At 46.8% G+C, this 24,784-nt stretch overlaps 1 protein-coding gene across 1 annotated transcript in view; it reads left to right on the forward strand.

The window, feature by feature from the left end:
• The window catches only part of RFTN1 (raftlin, lipid raft linker 1), a gene marked incomplete at its 3' end in the record, with an annotated part of 204,880 nt that overhangs the window by 155,345 nt on the left and 24,751 nt on the right, over positions 1-24,784 (forward strand). The window contains exon 7 of the mRNA XM_080715947.1: positions 10,857-10,972. Coding sequence (XP_080572073.1) covers positions 10,857-10,972 — 116 coding nt within the window. The remainder of the gene's footprint in view (positions 1-10,856; positions 10,973-24,784) is intronic.

Genomic DNA, 24,784 nt, shown 5'->3' on the forward strand with positions numbered 1-24,784 from the left:
GTCTGCTGGGACATTCTGTGGTGATGGAATGCTTTCTATCATAATGCTCAATATGGCAGCCACCGGCCACCTGTGAGCACTGAGCACTTGAAGTGTGGCTTGTACGGCTAAATTTTTATATCTTTTGAATTTGCTGGTGCTTGCTTTGTGGCCCAGGATGTGATCTGTTTTTCAGAAGGTTCCATGGGCTGCTGAGAAGTATGTGTATTCTGCTGTTCCTGGTTGAAATATTCTGTATATGTCTATTAGGTCTATTTAGTGTATAGTTTTCTCTAGTTCTGAAGAGTCTTTGCTCATCTTTTGCCTTGAAGATCGATCCAGTGGTGTGAGAGGTGGGATGAAGTCTCCCAGTAGTATTGTGTTTGGGTCTGTTTGAGATCTGATGCAGCTGAATTTTTAAAATAATTTAGTTTTTTCCATCAAGTCCTGCCATTGTTGAAACTAGGACATAAGATTAAGGATTATTTCCCCAGGGAAGAAGTATCACAAAAGAAAACAGTATGGATAGAGGAAAAAAACAAAAAAGACTTAGTTTTCATTAAGATCGCTAGAGGCTCATGTATTAGACAGTGAAACTCTGGAGTATACATTTCATCAGTACAACCAAGTCACTACTGTTCCCCAGCAGCAAGGTCAGTAAACTCTGTGCACAGAAAACCCTCATGAAGCCAGGGGTTTCATGGTCTGTTCAGAGATGTTCATAAAATACCAGAGCGGAATGTGCCTGGGCAGGTATTTCTAGCCCTAATCGCTGGCACTGGGGGCCCGGGAGGAAGCCTGCAGCCCCGCCTCCTGCGGGGACATGCTGTTGCCCAGCTTAGGTGGGGCATCAGCGGCTCCATCATCAAGCTTCTCTCGATGCCTCTAGAAGCTCGCTGTGGTTATGCGTAGGTTTACATTTCTCCCTGCAAAGCAGATGGCTGGCTGTACCAGCACCTTAAAGATGTGCAGGGAGACACTGGAGGTGGCAGCCACACGGGCTGCCGCTGGTGATTTCTTTCTCCTCTTAGGAGAACTGGGCATCAAAAGGGAAGTTTCCTCAGGCCCCAGGATCTGAGTGTGTCCGGGCAACTGAGCCCCAAGAAAGAGAGGAGCCCTGACCGTTCACAAAGCCACTGAGTACCTCTCACTATTACAGCCGAGACTGGGGAGCCTCCTCTGTCCCCAACCTTGCATCCCAAAGCACAGAGAATTCAGACTGGCTTTTTTTTTTTCCTTTGGATTTGTCTTAAGTGTTTGAAATGCTGTTATATCCTGCCTTGGCTTTAGCTGCGTTAAATCCAGCCTTTCTGCCTTGAAGACAGAACGTGAAATGTCCCCTGGCATGTGCAACTGTGAAGTCCTCTGCCGAGCCTGTGGCACCTCCGCTGTCTAGCGCTTCGCCATAGCTGTGCGGCTTTGTCTCTTCAAGGGCTGCAGAAGTCTCTGAACAGAGCTGAATCCCACACCGGCTCGGAACGTGGTTTGCCCTGTGTGTGCCGGGAGGAACGTGTGGATAGGGGTCACGTTAGTGGATGAGGGCATCTCTGTCCTGGAAAAGCCCAAGATTTCTGTTGGCCAGGGAAGAAATAGGCATATGTTCTTTTCCTAGAATTAAAAATAAATAAAAGGGCAAGTGGGGGAGGAGGGTGCAAGCTAATCATAAATATGAAAGAAACATATTTCTTTTATATATATTTAAATTTTGTGTTGTGCATTGTAATTGCACATGATATTGAGGTTTCATAGTGGTACATTCATATGAGCACATCACAGTATTTGGTCGATTTCCTTCCCCGTTCTGCCCTCTCCCCCTCCCCCATTCCCATCCCCCTCCCTCCCCCTCCCCCACCCCCTCCCCTGCTCTCTGGCCTCTGCTCATTCTCCTGAGGGCCCTTTTTCTTCCTTTTTCTCTCTAGCTTCCATATATAAGAGAAAACAGGCAATCCTTGATGTACCCAGTCTGGCTGGTCTCACTTCATATGATGTGCTCCAGTTCCCTCCATTTTCCTGCACATAACATAATTTTATTATTCTTTATGGTTGAGTAAAGCTCCATTGCATGCATATATCTATATATCCATTGCACATTTTCTTTATCCATTCATCTGTTGATGGGCACCTAGCTTGAAAGGAACCTATTTCCAAGAGATAATTTGTGTCCTTACCAGTAAGCCTGGCAGAGCGCAAAGCACCTTTAAGCCAGTTGCCATCTGGGAAAGCACCAGTCATGACCTTTAAATGGGTACTTGTACTCCAGAATATTCTCCAGGGAGTCTTAAAACTCCTGAGAACTTTGTCCCATAGCAAGATGATGCTTAAGCCCGAATTACCCAGTGAAGACCCCAGCTTCTATTTTTATCCCGAGGGCATCAAAAGACTCATACAGTCCCCAGGTTTGAGCTCCTACTTGTAGGGTTGTTTTTGAATCCCAGAGTGGGGGGGGGGCGGTGTATTCATGGGGGCAGCCCCACCCCAGGCCCCGTGAGCTCCAGACACAGCAGAGAAGCGTGTGAGGGTAGACTCTTGAAGGATGCTTTTGACGCTGCCCGGGATCAAACAGCCCAGGGCAGCCCATGCAGCCCTCACCACATCCCCAGGAGGCAGGGGCTGCTGCTGTCCCTGTGTTACAGCCAGGGAAACTGAGGCACGAACACATTTTTGTCATTGTTGAGACCAGGTAGTAGGAGGCAAAAAAATAAAAGTGAGAGGAAGACAGAGGAGAGGGGTGGGGAGGAGCAGGAGGAAGGGAAGGACGTGGCTAAACCTTGGGGGCTCATCAGGGCCTTGGGCAGTGCTGGAGTGGGGAGATGGGGAGAAGAAGAGGGCCCCAGGACCCCGGGATCAGCAGGAATGAGCCCAGAGCTGCATGGTGGGCGCAGAGGGGCATCAGGAGCCCCAGCCAGCCAGCAAAGGCCAAAGCCTGTTTCTAGGGGGCAGAGAGGGGAGACTTCATCCCCAGTGGTTGTGGATGAGGACCAGGAAGGGCCCCTGAGGTGAGGGTGAGCTGGGCGCCACCATCCAAAGACCCAGCCAGGGCGCGGGTTCTCAGCCATGTCCCTGCTGCGGCCCTGGCCACCAGAGCTGGGATGCACCACCACTCCCCAGGTCCTCCCTTCGTCCCTGTACCTGCCCCTCCCTGGGCCCTGCCTCCTCCAGCTGCCCTGTCCTAGCCCTCTAACACCCTGGCCATCCCCCCTTTCATTTCAAAAATGTCCTTTGCAGCTGATTGTTCAGACCAGCATCCACCGCAGCAGCACACTCTGCGTATGTGTGGTACCCCCCAACAACACACTGGCTTCTCTTGCCTGCAAGGGTGCCCTCTTCTGCCCCTGCCTGCCCAACAGGAAGCCAGCCTCGTAGCCCATAGACGCCTTTCGTTATACAGTCCCCTGGCCAGTGCCTCCTGGTGTCCTTTATCTTAACTGTTAGCTGCAATTTTATGTAAACTAGAAGCCTTGATAGATGAAAATGTATGATTTAGCATATGTTGCGGGTGATGTGATCCGCCCGCTCTGCCGCACTGGGTCATGGTATGCCGACCATCTTTCTTTTTTTTTTTTTTTTTTTTTTTTTTTTTGGTGGTACTGGGGTTCCTGGAAGCCCTTCTACCTCTGGGCTACACTTCCAGACCTATTTTATATTTTTGAAACAGGGTCTCTTAAGCCAGCGCGGCTGGCTTCGAACCTGCGCGATCCTCCTGTCTCTACCTCTCAAGCGCAGGGATTACAAGCCTGCGCCACCACGCCCGGCGCTGGCCATCTTTCTGCTCCTACCCCATCAACAAGACAGAATCACCCTTCCCTGACACCTCAGCTGCATCTGAATCTAAGTTGTGCTGGGTATTGGTACCACCTTTTTTGACCCCCAGCATACTCTGAATTACTTTATGTTGGCAAACTACTATGTGAAAACATGTACGTATTTCAGATATATCATGGATATATATCTTATACAGATGCATTGCAAATCCAGGCAGCCCCTACATCCTATACTTCTTGGCATCCCAGGACCTGTACACAAATGCAGAGGGTGTGGTGCTGAGGCCAGAAAGCACAGCTCTGTGACCCTGGAAAGTCTGTCTCTTCATCACCTACCCCCAGCCCCACAGACAGCACCCAGCTCATCGTAGCAGTACTTAATAAATGTTCCTAAGTTGTTAAAAGAGCATAGACTTTGGACTCAACCCACAGTTCAGATATAGTTTGGCCTTTGCATTCCATTTGGGGCTTTTTGTTATTGTTGTTTTGTTTTATTTTGTTTTATTTTATTTTATTTTTTGCAGTACTGGAGATTGAACCCAGGGGCATTCTACCTCTGAGCTACACCCCCAGTCCTATTATTTATTCATGTTTTTTATTTTAAGACATGTTTTTATTTTATTTTACACCCCCATCCCTATTTATTCATGTTTTTATTTTAAAATGTAAATTTCTGAGAGCCTTGCTAGGTTGCGGAGGCTGGTGGCGAACCTGCAATCCTCCTGTCTCAGCCTCCCAAGTACTAGGATTACAGGTGTGGGCCACCACACCTGTCTTCTTGCATTCCATTTAAACCAGGTTACATTATTTAACTTTTGCGGCCTCCCTTGCCCAATCTACTAAAAGGGAATGAAGATGTTTGCAGAATTTGGGGGAGGATTCTGTGGGAAGCTCTGAGCCACGCCGGGCACAGCACCTCACATCCAGCCCACAATGAATGAAGTCTGGTGTCTCTGTCTGATCATTTCAGTGGTGCTGACACTTGCAGGTGAATCCCTGTGCTAACTGAAGAGGGTCGTATTTTCTCTAGATTCTTCAGAATCTCTTCAAAATGAGAATGTGGGAAGGCAGGCAGGCCCAGTGCAGCGGTGAGGAAAGAGAAGACGGCAACCTGCTGACTCTTTATTAATGGAGCAAATTAGTGGTAGCGTGATTGGGAAGCAACATGGTAGTGTTTTCTAGGATCGGTTGACCTGTGATTAAGTTCATGATGGGTCGCACCTTGGCGTGACCACACATGTAATTATGGCTGTGCAGTTGGGCAGCACTGTTCCTAGAATCATGGAGTGCTGAGGATACCATCCAGTTTCCAATGGGCATGGGGTCCCCCAGAAAGCCCAGGGAACCGGTATGGCCAGCTAGCCCAGTGTGGACCATTTAGTCCAACCCAGTTTGTTAAAGGGAGAAAAATAGCATTTGTTCGTAAACCTGCAAAAATAGACCAAATACACTGACCACTTTCCTGGTGTGCACGTTTTAGGCTAGACTTTGGAGATGAGCACGGAGGGCTGCGCCTCAAGGAGAGCTTGGCAGACGGTCTTCACGTGTGTAGAAGAGTAGTTGCTTCGTAGAATTTATCTCTTGAGATAATATGGCAAATCTTTCCCCACATCCTTCTTGTAAATCATAAGCTTGGAATGTCAAGGTGGCCTTTTGCCAAAAGACTGGCATCAAATATTTATACAATACCAGGGCAAATAGCTTTCCATGCACAGTAGGGAAGCATCTTTACTTTAATAAAAAATGCAGTGATAATGGAATGTTTTCCATAGATGGAGGGCGGTTTAACCTTTTTACATCGGGAGCCTTCGCGCTCAGATAGACCTATTTATACCCACCTCGGTGCACATTTCCGTGAGCCTGAGCCGTGAAGGTAACGAGGAGACAGGGAGTGGACGAGGCCGTCAAAACAAGGGGTTCTGTAAAAGCCCGCCTGTCTGTTCTCTGTGGTTCATTGACTTTTGCGCTGTTACAGATGACCAAATTTTGACAGCCGATCTGAACTTGCTCTGGAGTTAAGTAGGTGAATCGGCATTCTGGTTTCAGAAGAGCAGAGCGCGGGTGGAGGGGCTGGCAGGCGGGCAGCCGATGGGGCAGACGGTGAATAAGGGCCGGCTGTGTTCCGACTTCACACCCCCAGGGCCAGCCATGCCTCTCCCCTGACCACACAGCTCGTCCAGGGCCCAGAACTTGGGGAGAAGGTGGGAAAGCCAGGGAAGCCCAGATGGGCTGCCAGTATCCCCGTCTCCTTTGCTCACCTCTGCTGATTGTGCTGTTGGCGGCTATAGACGCACTTTAGTACTTGAAACACATGTCAGGCACAGTTATAGGGCTCAGGGAGTCTCCATTGAAGAGATGTGTAGGTAGAGGCTTTGGAAATTGGATTATCATCACCCCTTGGTAGGTATAGAGGATTGGTTCCAGGACCCCATCCCCCAATAGCAAAATCAGCAGATGCCCAAGTCCCTTCTTAAAATGGCATATAATCTGTGTGTATCCTCGTGTGTGTGTGTGTGTGTGTGTGTGTGTGTGTGTGTGTTTTACTAAAGATTGAACCCAGGGGCATTCAACCTCTGAGCTATACCCCAAGGCCTTTTTATTTATTTTGAAACAAGGTCTCACTAGGTTACTGAGAGCCTCCCTAAATTGCTGAGGCTATCCTCGGACCTGTGATCCTCCTGTCTCAGTCTCCCAAGCACTAGGATTACAGGCATGTGCTGCCATGCCCAGCTCCTGCTTACTTAAATTATTATTTATAATTTCTAATATTGTGTAAATGCTAAGTAAATAGTTTAACTGTATTGTCTAGGGAATAATGACAAGGTAAAAAGTATGTACATAGTCAGTATAGACTTTTTTTTTTTTACCTGTGATTGGTTGGATCCATAGATGTGGATTCCAAGGGCTGATTCTATATCTATGTAGAAGCCTTGAGGAATCTGTGCTATTTTGATGCAATCCTCAAGGAATTGCTGCGTGTCTTCTTCTATCAAACATTACCAGGACTAGAGAAGCTTTATCCAAAGAGATTTCTTGGGGAACCCCGCTGTGACAGAGGCGTCGCCTCTGGAGTATTACTCAGAACTTTAAGACAGAGATGAACTATGGTCAATGCCCATCCTAGAATCCAAGATACTTGTGATGTGGGTCAGGGAACAGTGGCTCTTTCTATGTAAAACCCCCCTTAGGAGGTCAATGAACAAATGCTTGGGGGAAACGTTTCAGCAAAGCAGATGGGAAAACCAAGCTTAGCAATTGTTGAAGCTGTTTGATAACCAATTCTTAGAATAGGAAGCAGGTCATAAACTGGAGCATGACATTGGTTTACACACAAAGATATTACTGGAAATGTAACATTATCTTACCAGCTTGGGATAACATCAAGATAAGGCTGCTATGCTCTGGAAATCACCCTCATAACTATGGGTTGTCAGGCTGCTCAGGCCTCTCTGTTGTTATAGAAAAGGACTATCCCCAGATTAATCAGAGCACACTGGTCTCAAGTTTCTTACATCTAGGTTGGGCATTGTATCAGTCAGCTATTGCCACAATAATGCTGCATAACAAACCACCCCAGAACTCATTGGCTTAAAATGGTCGAAATTTATTCCATTAGATTTTCTGTTGACTGGAACAGCTCTGTTGGAAACCCTGCTGATTTCAGCTGGGATCACTCATAAGTTTATAGGTCAGCTAATCCAGACTGGCTTCCCTGGGGCAGCTGTGTTTCAGAAAGATGAAAGATACCGCTGGCTAGCTGTGACATGTCCTTTCGAAGTGGTGGCAGGGACATGGAGGTCAAGCTCAACCATGTACTTACTTTTCAACTCTCTGTCTGCATCTCACATGCTAATAATGCATTGGCCGCCCAAGCCACATGGATAAGTCCTCGCTGGCTCTCCCCCCACCCCCAGTCATTTCAACTTTGACTTTCTCTCATTATTCTGCAGGTCATGTGGTCCTTGTCTGCCCTTCGATCACTCTGCATTTATATGCAGGCTGTCCCCTCCCACCTGGAACTCTCTGGATCCCTTACTTGCTCAAAACAGGGAGCCCTAACCTTCACCCCTTTCAAAAATAGTCACCACCATCAGCTCCACCCTCCCTCTCTCCTCTTAGCCCACTTTTTATTTCTATAGTACTTGTCACTTCTGACATTTTGTCATTGTCTCCCTCTCCACTGCAAGGAAAGCCCTGGGGTGGCAGCAGCTTTGTCTTGGTGATCAGGACTCTCCAGTGGCCCCAGAGAGCTTGGCACGTACTGGTGGTCAGTAGGTGTCAGAATGAGCAAGCAGCCAACAGGTCATTTCTCAGTGAGTGCATTTCCAGAAACACATTGCTCACCCTGCTGGGGCTCAGTCTTCCATTTTTTAGATAACACTAAGGGAGGTTCTTTTGACTTATGTTTTGCCCACACGGTTTCTAAAAACTCTTTGGGTTGGTTCTGCCCTCTGGAGCCACACAGCAGTGCTGTTTGTTTAGCTGGGTAACACCTGTACTGACTCTTACAGTAGCCTTGCAGAAGAGGATAAACAAGAAAATTGAAATTATACTTAATTCTACCACTCATAACTGGTTCTAGAATCTTGTGTATGTCCTTAAAGTTTATTCATCTGAATGTTTTTAGCATAAAAATTCACATTTAGCTCATACAGCAATTTTGTATCCTGGGCTTTTTTCTCTATAATATTGTATTTAAATATTCCCCTAAATCATTAAATTCCTATGATTTGGGGGAACAGTGTAGTATTTAATTATATAAAAACTAATATATTCAGCTATCTTTCTGGGGTTGAATATTCGGATTGTTGAACATTTAGGCTAAGTTCTTAACTGATTTTATTAAGAAATGCTTATAAATAAATATTTGATGGTGATTATTATCTTAGGGCTTAATAAAACAGGTAAGATTTTTCTTTTCAAAAGGATAAATTTCATTTTTTGTATGTGTGTATATGTATAGTACTGAGGATTGAACCTAGGGGCATTCTCTACCTCTAAGCTACACCCCCAGAACTTTAATTTTTTTGTTGTTGTTTTGAAGTAAGGTCTCACTAGGTCATTGAGAGTCTTCTAAGTTGCTGATGCTGATCTTGAACCTGAGATCCTCCTGTCTTAGCCTCCCAAGTACTAGGATTAAAGGTGTGTGCCACCACACCCAGCAAGGATAGACTTTTTGTGATAGGCACCTTAGATATTATTAAATTGCTCTCTGGAAAGCTAGGAGAAATGAAATTACATTAAATACTATAAACTTTCCCATACCCCAGCCCCATACCTCTATCAGCAGTGAGTATTTTCTTTGTAAAATTTACCACAACCTTTTTGAAAAACAAGAGGTTGAAGTGTTGTTATTTTTTCAATATTTACTGGCCATGGAGGAGAATTGCTAGTTCATGTTCTTTGCCCATTTCTAGTGGTATTTTAGTCTTTTAACTACTGATTTGTAAACACTTTTTACATATGAAGCTTTACCTTCTATTTTTTGCTATTGTTCCAAGTAATTTTCTCTTGTTGCTGACCTTTTAATTTTGCTTATAGGTCTGTGGGAAAACAGAAGCTACAGATTATTGTGTGTTCATACTCATCAGATTTTTTCTTTGTGACTTTTGGAAAATAATAGCAGTTCCAGGAACTCTGATGTGATTTGGGGACTTTCTGAATTTGCCTCCCTTCCCCGTCTTTAAAACCTAGCTAATATCATTATGGATTTGTCCTATTTAAAAATGTCCTTTTAAAATAGTTTATCATTGAAATGGGTTGAAATGGGCCCTATATTTGTATGAGTCTGCTAGGGCTGCCATAAAAAAAAAAAAAAACAGATTGAGTGGTTTAAGTCGTAAGTAGATGTTTATTTTCTCCCAATATTAGAGGCGGGGATCCCAAGATGAAGGTGCCAGCAAGTTCAGATTCTGGCGAGAGCTCTCTTCCTGGCGAGCAGGAAGAGATCCTGCCTAGGTGCAAACCCTGGTGGGGAGCAAGGGGGATCTCTGGCATCTTTCTCTTCATGCAAGGATCCCAGTCTTATTGGACTAGGTCCCACCCTTAGGACCTCATTTGCCTTTAATTACCTCCATAAAAGCTCTGTCTCCAAATATGGCGCTCTTGGGGCTTAGGGCTTTAACATAATGAATTCGGGGAGACACAGTTCAGTCTGTAAAGGTATGACCGAGCAGTGTTGGTAGAATAGAATTTAGGGGCCAGGAGAGATTTTGTGTTCAGATAAGAAGCCAAAGTTCTAGAACTTACTCTGAGAGAGCCTAGACGCAGACCACCAGCTTCTAAATCTGCCGTTTCCCATGATCATACTTAAGTGAATCTAGAACATTTAGGAGCCATGAACCAAAAGAGAACGGGAGGCGCCAGCCTTCATGCCTTGTGCAGGGGCGGTGGCCCTGTTCTTCACACCCTCTTTGTCTAAGACAGCCCTTGAATCATGCGACACATTTAATGTATGGTCTTTGAACTCAGAACCTGATATATTGACTAGAGAAATGCCCAAGGAATGGTTTTCAGTAGTAAATGACTGGGGAAAACTCCCCCTCCCCCAAGTCCCCTCTTGACAAGAGCCTCCTGAAATGCCGTCTGTACAGCAGCCCACGTCATGTGAGGCTCCAGGAACCAGCGCATCTTGGGTGAGCCTGACAAGCTTAGATCTGGTGTTGTATCTCTCCCTCCTTAAAAAAAAAAAAAAAAAAAAAAAAAAAAAAAAAAAAAAAAAAATTCCTCTCACCTAAATATAGTTTTCTTAAAAAAAAAAAAAACTGCCTCTAAATGGTTGTGTTTCACCCTGCCCAAGTTCTCCCCTGTGCATCCTGACGCTGGAGCGTGAAAAGGAAGGTAAACGCGTGAAATCAAATGGTGATTGCTAACAATGAAATTTGGGCTCATAAAATCAAGGATATTATTCAAAACTGCGAGGTAAATTAGTCTCATTCATTCTGATGGGGCTAGACTCTATGGCTGTGTGTGCCTTCTTTAATTAACATGCTGAAAAGATGTTCTGATTGGGATTATTAATGAATGCAGTGAAAATTTTTGCTGCTCGCAAGGCTTCTGCCACAGACGGCTTACGCAGCCCCCCCCCTTTTTCTCTCTCTCTTTCTTTTTCCGCAGATTCCTTACAAGGCTTGACAGATGGAGTATTCATCTTTGAAGCTGTTCCCGCAGAAGATAGCAAAACCATACAGGGTTATGATGCCATTGTTGTGGAACAATGGACGGTCCTGGAAGTAAGTGTGGGGTTGGCAGCCGCGCTTCTTTTGTTTGGGCGGCGATTATTTTATCTGCGCGGTCCCTGTGACCCAGGGGCTGGTGCTCAGCTGTGGCTTTCTCCTGAATTGGAGTTCACCTGGGTAAACACGATGAGGGTCTCCTTCGTCCTCCCATGTCCCCCAGGGAAGGGTGAGGCCCACTTTTCCCTTTCAACAAGAAAACCCCATTGCATATGGCGGACCACTGGGTGGGAAGAGACCCATCTCTCATCAGTTCTCCAGCCACGGAAAACTCAAGGGGAAATAACGACGCGCACATGTCGTTGCTGGCCTCTGTAATTATAAGAACGACGTTATTATTAATTACAGCTAGACTGAGCCTCCGGCCTCCCTTTGTTAGCCTTCCCTAGAAGTGTGTGCACACAGGCTGGCCCCGCGTTCACAGTAAGCCTGTCATACGCACTGGTATTGTCCCTACTTACAAATAAGAAACAGAGGCACGGAGAAGTTAAGTCGCTCATCCGAAGTTTTGCATGAAGTGTTTCAGGGTGCATTTGAGGAATGATCACCCGTGGGGCCATTGACCAAAGAATTCCTCTTGCCGCCATCCCTCCAGTTCCTGGGGCTTTGGAAGAGCCAAGAGACTTAGATTCTCTGGCCTTTCCCCAACCACAAGTCATGGGTCTTTAAAGCTAGTCACTGTGCACACAGCATCTGGGATGTAAAGGGATGTTTGGATGTTTGGATCTGGGATGTTTGGACACAGAGGACTGATGTCTGAGCACCACATCTCTGGGAGAACACAGGGTTGGCACTGCTTGGGGGCTCCTCAGGCTAACGTGAAGCTGAGGGGGTGTAGCTCTTGACATGGGGCCCCCTCGCAGGGGTGCGGGCCTGGTGGATGGGTGGGAACCAGGCACCCCCAGGGCGCTCTTGCTTAGCTTGGAAGCTGTAGCCGGCATGATGAGGCACACTGGGCTGCTGGGGGCATGCCTGCCTCTGAGCAGCGATGGGGAATAACTGCTTACAAGTGTGACAACCACAGGTACGCAGAGAAACTGAAGTAATCAGAAACGGGCGTTGCAAATGCCACAGCGCCCAGGGCCGGCGGGTGGAGGGGCCAGCAGTCCTGAGGGCCACTGAGGTGAGGGAATAAGCAACCGGATGATGGCCTGGTTTTCCGTCAAGTTTGCCAGGTGCTCTCAAGGGACCTCAGGGCTTGTGTGCACCTAACTGTGGAGTGCAGAGGCCCAGCCTAGGGTGCAGAGTCGCTGTGGGCAGGCCATGCAACCGCACGGGACCCCGAAGCTCCCTCCACTGTAAGGTGGCGCGGTGCAACTGGTCCAGCCCTCTGCGGGTGAGAGAGTGAAGGCGGTGGGGACTGGGGCTGCAAAATATGAAATAACAGGAGCAGCAGGTTGAGCATCTCAAGACCATCAAGGTAGGCCCATGCTTGCTGCTGAACAGCCCGTACTTCAGCATCCAGTTTGCTCTGGACCTAGAATGATGGTGGCTGCCTCCAGCAACACATGGACCTGTGGGGGTGATTGGCAGGCATGGTGATTGGCAGGCATGGGAATGGCTGTAAAGTTCCTTATTTATGTGCCATGCAGGGAGGGCATCAGGCTTGTTAAAAGAGCAGTGCTCAAAGTATGGTCCCCAGCATCCGCATCACCTGAGAAGTAGTGAGAAACGCTGATTCTCAGGCATCACCGTGGACTTCCTGAATCAGAAGCTCAAGAGCTGGGGAAAAGGGTGGAGGCAGCTGTGTGTTTTGATGAGCCCTCTAGGGCTCTAATGCTGACTCCATTAAGAACCAGTGTCTAGAAGGATAGCAGGTCGCTCTCACCGGGTGTCCATAGCCATGCACTATTTGATGTGATGGGCGAGCCTTTGAAACTGTGGTTTTGATGGATAGCTGGAGTACATGTGTACCTCGACTTATGATGGGGTTGTCTCCCGATAAGCCCATCCTAAACAAAAATATTGTGAATCAAAAATGCATTTAAAACATTAGTAGCCATGCACTGGGAAGAACCGGTTTCCTCTAACAACTGCTGCTCACTGTGTCTGCCCAGACCGAGAATATTGTCCTGCCTATCACTAGCTGGGGAAAAGGTTCCATTCAAAATTTGACGTGTAGTTTTTACCAAATGTGTGTACCTTTTTCATCATCAATCAAAAAATTATAAATCAAACCACTGTACTTAGGGATCATCTGTATATAAAATGTGGCAGGGAGATGAGATTACAAACCAAAATAAGAACATAGTTGTCTTTAAATTTTTTTTTAAAAAAAAAAGGTCAGTTGAGCTGGGCATGATGGCGCACGCTTGTAATACCCGTGTTTGAGAGGCGGAGACAGGAGGATCACGCTGGTTCGAAGCCAGATTCGCTGGCTTAAGAGACCCTGTTTCCAAATTTAAAAAATATAAAATAGGTCTGGGAGTGTAGCCCGGAGGTAGAAGGGTTTCCAGGAATTCCAGTACCACACACAAAAAAAGTCAGTTGTATGGGTTAAGAAGGAGAGGTTGCATTTTTCAGAAACTTTCCCTGGATATGCGTTTTGGTTTTCATTAAGTTCCAAGCTCCACATTCAGTAGCATCAGGCTGGCAATTTGAAATTAACCATGGTAGGAGGATGTGCACCATGCAACTTGGCAAAACCTAGATATTTGTTGTGCTTGGAGCCAGCTGTAAGCATCTGTCAGCACACGCTGGATATGCCTTTATTTCATCATATGTCAGCATTGCAACCTAAAGACTGGTGCCCAGTTGGGCAGAAACATATTTTCTTAATTTTCATAATGGTGATAACAACTAGATTGGTAGTTTTGATGTTGTCAATCACTAGCACCAGTTTTCTCTGCTCGGATCTTCAGTCTTGTTCTTCTCTCTGTTCTCCAGAGCAGCCCTGAACTTCCTACAGTGGACACAGGCCTCTGCCGCCCTCAGCAGCACCCACCTCTGAGATTGCCATCTCAAATGGGTGAAAGGAGGGACGCTGCCTTTTGTGTAGACTGTGCCCATGTTTTGGGGTGTCTCTTCTTTCCACAGCTAGCATGGGCAGCCTTCAGGACTGAGCTCTTAGTCCCGTCCTGTTGAGTGGAACACCATCCTCTCTGTCCTGTGACCATCTGTGTGGACATCTCATGGCTCCTCTGGTCTCTATCATTGTTATTTAAGTGTCCGCTTTCCTCCCTCTGCTGAGTTGCTTGATTTAGGAATGTTCACCTGTCCTCCCCAAGGCGCATCAGTAAATGCCCCCTGAATTGGGTCACAGGCCTTTTGGTTCAGCCCAGGGATAGAGAGACCAGGAGTTCCTAGAACTGAGCTCGTGTCAAAATTGCCTGAGAGCTTTTGAAATCAGAGCTATCTAGGCTCTAGCCTTAGGGTTTTCTGTTGAGTGGAGTCTCAGTCTCTTAGCGCTGCCATGACAAAATACCACAGACTGGGTGGCTTCCAGAACAGACCTTGGTTTCCTCATGGTTCTGGAGCCTGAAAAGTCTAAGATCAAGCTTCCACCAATCCCAGCTCCTGGATTCTGGTGAGAATTCTCCTGGCGTGTTCTCACATGGTCTCTCCTTTGAGATGCTCATAGGCCAAGAGTGTGCAAGCTCTCTGATGTCTCTGCTTATAAGAACACTAATCCCATTGGATCAGGGCCCCCACCTTGATGACCTCATTTAACCTTTATTACTTCCTTAGAGGCCCCTCTGTTCCCTGGGGGTTAGGACTTCAACATGGATATTTGGAGGAAATACAAAGCATTCAGATAGTGGTTCTGAGATGGGACCCAAGGATTTGTGTTTTTAACACCTTTTCAAGTGAGCTGATGCTGCTGGTCCGTGACACAGGCATCAAAAATCCCCGCCTTAAAGAAACCACATGTTCAGAGCTCATTACCAGCACAGCGAGCAGCATGCAGATGGGGACAGGTTTGCTCCTTTCTCTGCTCCCTGAAGAGGCTCTGATAGACCCCTGCTCTAACACACAGAGCCCAGCTCCAGGGCACGTAGGTGTCTGTCCAGCTCTCAGACCTTCCACCCATGAGTCCAGCTACTTCCTCTTCCACACCCTTTTGGCCTCTGGGAAAGCTCTTTCCTGTTAAACTCTGGGCAGGTCCCTTTTGGCTTCTGGTTGACCCTGTTTTCCTGGCAGCCACTGTCCTCCCAGGCCAGCCCCTAGGCTCTCCAGCTCTGACCACCTCTTACTTTTTTCTAATGAGGATTGCTGTCCCTCAGCTCCACGTGCAGAAGGTGCTGCTTCGCCCCCCAATCCCACTCACCCTGGATTTCCTCTTTACACACCCGTAGACATGCATGCACACCATGAGCACACACAGTCCCTTCACCAGGAAGCTGCCCTGGCTGTTCTCAGTCTGCACACCAGCAAGAAGACATAGGTGCCAGAGTCCACCTGGGTGAGCATCCTGGTGCCCTAATTCCCAGTTGAGCAACAGAGTATAGGAAAAGCAAACCAATCCATCTCTGTTTTCCAAGCCTTTGATTTTCTAAGTTAGGGATACTGATAATAAGGTTTGAAACTGCTGAAAATTAAAGGATAAAATACATTAAAAAGTTATGGATGTGAGACCTGGAACCTAGTCATCTCAAAAAAAAAAAAAAAAAAAAACCACACAGCTAGACCAGCTCCCTGGTCTCATCACCAACTTCTCCCTGTGGCCTTTGCTTTATTCCAAAAATAAAGAGGAGTTTGGGCAAGGAAATTCATGGCATTGGAGGAAAATGATTTTGTTGTTCTCAGTTGGAAACCACAGCCTGGAAGTAAAGGCAGCTACGAGGAGGGAGACAGTCTATCCACAGGGGATTCATGAGAGAAGTTTTGTTGATGCTCTTTGGACTCAATCTCAAGTGTGAGCAGAGAGTGATTCTCTGAAAGGAAATGGGAAGGACTGCATGATGAACAGGAAAAGAGCAAGACAGAGAAACAGACAAAAGCCCTATCCTCTTTGAGTCTGTGTGTCTGGACCACACAGCCCATCAGAGTCCATGGATGCCATGGTGCTCTGAGCAAGACTTCTCCATCATCATCTGTGTCCAGAGTATGTTCTAGCTCATCGGTGCTTCTTGGGACGTCTGGTCCCAGAATCAACATAAGGCAATAGAAAAAGCAGGTATAGCTGATGTAATTGGTACGGCGGCTGATGGGTTAATTGGAGAAATCACCCACAGATAACCAAAGTTCATATTCTTATCTAACACACTTAATTTTGATGTAAGATGTAAGTACACACTCGCCAATCGTTTTCAATCTGGCGTCTGTTGGTCAGATTCCACTTCACCTCTCTTGTATAAACTATACTCTGGGTGTGTTGTCTACAGTGGACAACAGAGGTTCCTTTAAAGTACATCAAAAGGATCTGACCTCAGAGTCCTTCTGCATGCTCATGATTTGTTTCTGGTCTTTTCTGGCCCCTCCCCCCATCTAATACAACCACAGTTGTCATTTTTAACTGACTGTCCCCTGTTGAGTCTCTTCAAAGAATTCAACTTAGTTTCCTGAGAAGTCACTTTTAGTATATTTGGCAGCTTATTGGTATATATCATTGAAATGAAGATGTATAGTATGATAAGGGTCTGACGTGAACAAGCCTGGGAGCACACGAGGCCCACCCTGATGTGCGTGGCTGGCAAGAGCAGAGGGCATGGCAGAGGTCCTGGCAGCAGCCGCCACCCGTGAGGACTCTGCCTCTGAAGCTGCGCATAGACTTCCGCCGGGCCTCCTGAGGATGGAGTTGTCTTGTGGCTTTGGTCTGTGCAGGCAGCTCTTCTCCACCCGCTGCCCATGTATTCTGTCTCTTGTTGCATTGACTCCGTTCTATCTTAGCCTCTCAGCCTATCTTCACTTTCCCAGCCTGTGGAAACAGTCCTCATCATGGCTCTGTCATCCCAGGGTTGGAGGTTCATTCTGGCTTTGCTTTCTTCAGCTTTCACAGGTAAGGCGGTTTCCATCTGATCCTAGCATCGAACACACTGGATGGAGGTCACGGCCCCTTGACATCTTGCAGTCTCTAGACCTCCAGTCCCTTATGCTAACCAAGCCCTCTAAGCAGTTGCAGACTGCCTTTGCCTCCAACTTGTATTTCCCCATCTTTTTATCCCTAAGGGAACCATGAGTGGCTTTAAGATAATATTTCTATAATTGAAATCTACTGTCCTGTAGCCTTATGCGGTAACACATTCGGCCTCACTTGTTTTTTTTTTTTTTCCTTTTTCTTTTGGGAGGGGGCTTCTGCAAGGTTTTGAGGCTCAGTCTTTTGTTTTCAAAGGCTCCTAACCATCTCTTTAAGAATCCACACTAGGATTTTCCAGGCAGGAACATCCATTTCTATGGTATCTAGAATTCACCACCTTCTGCTCCAACAAAGGAGCCAATATTTGTTCTTTTTAAACCATCTGGCAGTTCTTTCATTGCCATAGTTTCTCCAAGATAATTACTTTGGTTTGAGATCATAGTCCTTAGTGCCAACGTCAGCAGTTCTCTGCCTTTTCCCATGATTTGGATGGTTTGTCTAAGAATAATCATTCCATGAAAGGACCAAGAATCAAGTCACAAGCCTCTCTTGGCACAGCCGCATCCTTCCCTACCCAAGGGCAGATCACAGAACAGATGAGCCTAGGGTGTTCGCCATGACCATGGGTCTCTTTCTTCTAGCAGTTGACTTGACAATGATTACATCCTTGGGTCCCCTCAATAGTGACACACCAGCCCACCGTGGATGGTACAGCAAAGTACCTTCTCCTTAAAATGTGGAGAACATCAGGCTGGAGCATGCTTATGATTTTTAGGTTTGCTCTGGAGGGCAGATGGTCAATATCTATTTAGATGTTAAAATACCAGACCTAGCCAGGCGTGGTGGCACGCGCTTGTAATCCCAGCATCCAGGAGGCCGAGACCGGAGGATCATGGTTCTCAGACTGCCTCAGCTACTTAGCAAGGCCCTTGGCAAATTGGTGAGACTCTGTTTCAAAAACTAAAAAGACTTAAAAAAAATGGCTGGGTGTGTAGCTTGGAAATAGAATGCCCCTAGTTTCTGAGTTCCATCCCTGGTACCACACACATGCAAAAAAACCCCACTCAACCCATGCCTTGGTAATTTCATACCTCATGTTCATCTCTTCCAGAGAAACCAATGCAAGAATGTACATATAAGGCTATCATCGCAGCATTAGTAATAGGACAAAAGGAAACAGTGGGCATGTCCATCCGTAGGGCAATGGTTAAATGGAGAAGGGTACTTTCTTATTATGGATGGGGTCGCTCAGCCCCTATGGTGTCATTGACATAGAACAACTTTGAAGAAATGTTAGTTAGAAATGAGCAATTAAAATGATTATATTATAATAGTTAACTTTATTTGTCATCTTGGCTAGGCGAGGCTATATAGTACGCTGTTTTTCAGTCAAACACCAGTCTAGGTATTGCCAGGAAGGTATTTTTAGATGTGATTAACTTTCACATCAGTATAAGACAAAAAAAGCAGGTCACGCTTCATAATATGAGTGGACCTTACCATAGCATTTGAAAGCCTTGAAGGACTGAGGCTCCTACAAGAGGGACCAATTCTGTTTCCGCTACTGTCTTTGGACTCATGCTTGCAGTATCAAGTCCTGCTGGAATTTCCAACCTTTCAGCCTGCACTTCAATCTGTGGACCTGCCAGACCCGTAATCATGGGAGCCAGTTCCTCAGAATAAACCCGTATAGATACAGACACAGAGGTAGATATAGATACAGACATCCTATTGCCCCCTCTCAGGAGAACCATGACGTGTGTGTGTGTGTGTGTGTGTGTGTGTGTGTGTGTGTGTATGTGTGTATATACACATATTGATTGATTGGTTGATTGATTGAGTGAGTGAGTGAGTGAGTGAATTGGTTGTTAGCAGTGCTGGGCATGAGATTCAAGGCCTCATGCATGCTGGCAAAAGACCTACCACTGAGATATAACCCCAGCCCTAGACTTTATATTTGTCTCTCTGTAGAAAAGGTAAAATAGGAGCTGAATAATACTACTTTTATCAACTTCAACATAGTCTTTTCTTGCACACTTTGATGCAACCCTCATTTTAAAAGGCCTGTGCAGGCCGGGCATGATAGCACATGCTTGTAATCCCCGCACTTGGGAGGCGGAGACAGGAGGATCACGCAGGTTCGAAGCCAGCTTCCCCGGCTTAAGAGACCCTGTTTCTAAATAAAAATATAAAAATAAAAATAGGTCTGGGAGTGTAGCCCGGAGGTAGAAGGGTTTCCAGGGACCCCAGTACCACCAAAAAATTAATTAAAATAATAATAATAATAATAATAATAATAATAATAATGTCCTGTGCAGAAGCCGGGAATGGTGGAACACACTTATAATTCTAGTACTTAGGAGGCTGAGACAAGAGGTTCGCGGCCAGCCTCAGCAACTTAGTGAGACCCTGTTTCCAAATAAAGAATAAAAAAAGGGCTGGGGGTGTAGCTCTGAGTAGAATGCCCCTGAGTTCAATCACTTACACACACACACACACACACACACACACACACACACACACATGCACAGACACACACGCACACACCTGTGTAAGTGTGGTGAATATAGTCTTGGAGCCTTTATCTCACTCTAGCCTTAATCTTCATCCTTCTGGTTAGGGCTCACCTCACTTTTGTCGCCCACCCTGGTTGGTCGGGCACCTCTCTGCCCACACTCATCAACCTCTCCAGCCACAGTTTCCTTAGTTTCTTCCAACTTTGACTGTAGGGTGATGCTCCCTCCCGGAGCCAGCTCCCTTCCTGGGTTTCTTGGCATGGGGCCATATTGAACGGAACGTTTTCTTTTTCTTCAGGTCTGGGGGTGGAACCCAGGGGTATTAGACCTCCGAGTTACACCCCCTGCCCTATTTTTTATTCTTTATTTTGAAACCAGGTCTCACTGAGTTGTGGAGGACCTCACTAAGTAGTAGCTGAGGCTGTCCGCAAACTGCAATCCTCCGGTCTCAGCCTCCCAAACGCTGGGATTACAAGCGTGCGCCACCACGCCTGGCTTGAATGGAACTTTTGAACATTTTTTGGTGCGGTACTGAGGAAAGAACCCAGGGATATTCTGCCTCTGAGCTACACCCCAGCCCTGCGTTATTTTTCTAATTTGAAACAGGGTCTCTCACTCTGTTGCTGAGGCTGGGCTTGAACCTGCAATTCTCCTGTCTCCACCTCCCAAATGCTGGGATTACAGGTATGCACCACCATGCCCGGCTGACTTTTGAACTGTGTGTGTGTGTGTGTGTGTGTTACTGGAGATAGAACCCAGAGCATTCTACCTCCAAGCTACGCCCCTAGCCCTATTTTTTATTCTTTATTTTTGAAACAGGGTCTCACTAAGTTGTGGAGGGCCTCACTAAGTAGCTGAGGCTGCCCATGAACCACAAACTCTGTCTCAGCCTCCCTGCTGGGATTACAAGCGTGCGCCACCATGCCCAGCAACTTTTGAACTTTTAAAAACCTTTTTCTTCTTGTCTCTGAAAAGGGCCTCTTGGGCGTTGTATCTGTCAGCATTCTTGCAGCCATAATCTAAAGATCTGACCACATAACTTAGAGGAAAGAAGACTTATTTTCTTAGGGTTTCAAGCTTAGTTTATGTGAGGCTGAGGACCACGGACCTCAGGGCACGGAGGGAGAGCACAGGTGCTGTGTTCACGTCCTGGAGTTGGGAACCAAGAGCAGGACCCTTCACATAAACCCCAAGGCCACGCCCCAGGGCCCTCCTCCAGCCACACCCAGACGAATCCATTGCAGTGGATGTGTCCACTTCTGGGATTACAAACCTGGTAACTCAAATTACATCAGCTCCAAACACCAATTTGTAGCTCTTCAAGGGACCATTCTATACGTGACCATTACAGGTGATATTAGGAACTTGACAGAGGAGAGCTTAGTTTGAATGCTGTGTTTTTTTCTCAAGCCATTTGCTTTTCCAAAATGATAGCAATTAGACGTTAAAACAGCACCCCCCCCAAAAAAAAAAAAATAAACCACCAAATCAGGTAGTTGAGTCCTGTCTCTGGGTCCGAACCTTGATCCTTCAATGAGAGAGCAGAGCCTTGATGGCAGCCAGCCCGTCTTCTGTTTTTCAGCCTGAGCTTGCTTTCTGCCTCCTCCTCAGCAGCAGCCACCTGGCTTGGCAGGGGTGGGGGTCCTGAAATGTCCTGTGGGTTGTGGCAGAAACGTGGGCTGCTGGATCAACTCTAGACCTCAGGCTTCCTGTGGGGTGGTGCTGGTCCTGATGGGAAGACAAGGAAAGATGTGAGAGACTAGTGGGTAGACAGCTGAATGATGCACCCCCCAGGATACCAGGAATCTGTAATGTTAACCTATTTGCAAAAAGGATCTTGCCGATGCCATTAACATTAAGGATCTTGAGATGGGAGATTATCCCAGATTATCTGCATGAGCTTTAAATGCAGTCACATATATCCATAGAAGGGAGCTGAGGGAGATTTGACACACACAGGAGAAGGCCGGAGTAGAGTTGAAAACGCTAGCCTTAGCACACACACTTGATCCCAGTCCTTGGGAGGCTGAGGCAGGAGGGCCGCAGTTTCACAGCCAGCCTTAGCAATAGCGACGCTCTCAGCAACCTGTGAGACTCCGTTTCAAAAGAAAAATAAAAGGGCTGGGATGTAGCTCAGAGATAGAATGCCCCTGGGTTCAATCCCAGTAACACACACACACACACACACACACACACACACACACACACACACGAAAAGTCTGGCCTTGCAGCTTGGTATGGAGCAGCCACAAGCTGGGGAGTGCCAGCAGCCAGCAGAAGCTGGAAGAAGGAAGAAGTAGATTCTACCCTGAGGCTCCAAGAAGCAGGAGCCTGTTAAAAACCTTGACTGGACGTCTGGCCTCCAGAACTGTGAGAGAATAAGTTTTGAGCCACTACTGTTTTGCGCCACCAAGTTGGTGGTCACTTGTTTCAGCAACGCTAGGAGACTAATGCAGCTTGCATGGATGTGTCTCCAAGGATGCCTGTACCACCTACTTGACAGCAAGTCTGCATATGAAGAATCAGTGAAAAGCTTGGCAGGGGCCAGAACCTGGGCTTCTTGCAGTGGGCTGAAGGAAGCCGCGCTGGGATCTCTTCACGGAGTTGTATATCAGGACAGCTGGCCCTGAAATCAAACATTGTGGAGAGATGGACTGGAATGGGCGGAAGAAAGGCAGAACTTGGGAGACAGGTTCCAAGGTGAGAAACTGATATCATCTGTCAATAACTAAGTCCAACTAAAAATGGCTCAGGCAGTAGAGAGTCTTCACCTCATCTCACTGAGCAGGAAGTCTGGAGGAAGCAGGTGGTGGCATCGTTAGCCTTGTCAGCAGCTTAAGGATGTCCTCAGGGACCCAGATGCTGGGACCTTTCTTCACACTGGCCACCAGCTTGTCTGCCAGGTCTCTTCATGATCCTAGTCACAGGGTGGCTGCAGCAGATCCAGACATCACATGCAGATCCAGCTATATATCACAGGCAAACAAAGGGACATTTATGAAGAACAGAAGCAGGTTTTTCCTGCCATGTGTCCATTCTTATTAAATGAAACCTGTCCCCAGAAGCCTCAGCTGAGTTTCCACTGGGCCCCCTTGGTCAGGGCTGAGTCACAGACCCATGTCACTGACAAGAGTCAGAGTCATCTGGGGCTGGAGAGGGTGTCAACTAGGAATAGAGGCAAGGGTGTTCATGTCTCTTGGCTCCGGTGGCAGTATTTGCTGCTGAGTTGAGCTAGAAAGACCAAGGATGCTCCTCCAGGCACTTGTTGAAAGCTTGTATAGTCAGGTGGTAAAAAGAAGAGCTGATTTTTAATCTCTTTCTGCACTTTTTCTTTCTACAAACTTGACGGTGCTGTTCTCTCTGACATCTGTATTTCACTTCATGTGCAATAGAAGTTAGACCTTTTAAAAAATTTATTCAGCAAATAAATATTGAGTTCCTACTGTGTGTCAGCAACTGTGGGACATGATGGATGGAGGAAATTGGGGCAGGAAGGATTGATTCCCCTTAACTCAGGGAAGGCGCACAGTCATTAAAAATAAATGCCCACCCCCCAGCCTCGGCCCCTGCACACCGATCTGTCATTTTCTTTGTTGTCAAGCTTCCTGCGGGGTGGAGAAAGACCTAAATCACAGGGACCTTTTAAAGTTGCTGAGAGGAGAGGCAAGCGTGCCCCTCGGTGGAGATCATGGGGCAAGGAGAATTTAGAGTCTTGCTGCAGAGGAAGGGAAGGCAAAAGAAAGGATCATGGTTTCAAGTCCTGTGACAAGTGCAGTTTTTAAAAGTACTTTAAACATTGTGTTTAAAAATGTTTTTAAAGTCGCTTTAAACATTGTGTGCCACAGAATGACAGGAAGGAGGTGTGCGAGTCAGGATTCTCCAGCAAAAGAGGACCAAGAGATTTTGCAAGCGTGTGTGCGCGCATGCAGACACACACACACACACACACACACACACACACACACACACGAGACTTATTACAAGGCATTGACTCATGCAGTTCTGGAGCTGGAGGCTCAGGGACGCAGTGTGCATCTCACGGGCCTGAGCGGTGGGATGGTCGGTGCACATTCCAGTTCACGTCCCAGGCTCTGAGAACCCGGAGCTCCCAGGCTCCAGGGTAGAAGAGGGTCACACCCAGAGGGAGTGCAGCGGTCCTCTGCCTGTCTGTTCTGTTCAGGCCCCTCCACCTGCACGGGGGAAGGCCATCTCCCTGGCTCACTTTACCGATTTAAATGCTAATCTATGCTAATCTATTCAGAAATACCCAGAAATAACATCTCATAAGGTATCTAGATATCCCTAACAAGTTGACACAAAAAATTAATCAGCAATAAAGTTGATTTTTATGGTTCTTGGGTGTGTTTGAGATAAGAATAGGAGATTATTCTATAAAGTCTTTAAACACATTTTTATTTATTTGTTTATTTGTTTGTTTATTTATTTAATGATACTGAGAGTTGAACCCAGGGGCATTCTACATCTGAGCTACACCCCCAGCCTTATTTTATTTTACTTTTATTTGGAAACAGGGTCTTACTAAATTGCTGGGGCTGGCTACGAACCTGCAATCCTCTTGTCTCAGCCTCCTAAGTACTGTGATTACAAGCGTGCACCATCATGCCCTGCACACACACTCACTTATTATCCTGTGGTGGGCTCTGCTGGGTGTTCTACTAAAGGGGTGTGCATGTGTGTTGTGTGTGTGTTACTGGGAATACTGTAACTCAGGTCCAGGCAAGCACTCTTCTATCACGCTTCCTCCTCAACCCTACTTTCAGGCTACAACGCTGACATGAGGTATCTCTAGGACGTGTTTCTTAGTAAAGGCTTTAGGGGAAGATTTCACTCCCAAGCATACTTGGGTATCTGGGCAAATTCAGTTCTTTGTATCCTAGGACTGAGGTCGCTATCTTCTTCTTTCTGTCAGGTAGGAGCTGGTCTTTGTAGGGGCTGCCCCCTTTCTTCTCATGGTCTCCATGTGACCCTGCTACAGTGTGGCTGTGGCTTGTCCCCCAAAGGTGCATGAGCTGGAAGTGTGGTCCCCAGTGCGATGCTGAGAGGTGGTGCGACCTTTAAGAGGCGGGCCCAGTGGACGGAGATTGGGTCAAGGAGACATCACCCTTAGAAGTAACTGCTGCTGTCTCGCAGAAGTCCTCGTGGTTGGAGGAGGCTGTTATAACGTGAGACCATCCTCCACGCACAGCTCCCTCTGCATGTAGCCAGATCTCTTTCTGTTTCTCTGCCATGTTCTGACCCAGTGAAGGGGGCCTTCGC

This window comes from Muscardinus avellanarius (assembly GCF_963383645.1).
Source record: "Muscardinus avellanarius genome assembly, chromosome: 18".
NCBI lineage: Eukaryota > Metazoa > Chordata > Mammalia > Rodentia > Gliridae > Muscardinus > Muscardinus avellanarius.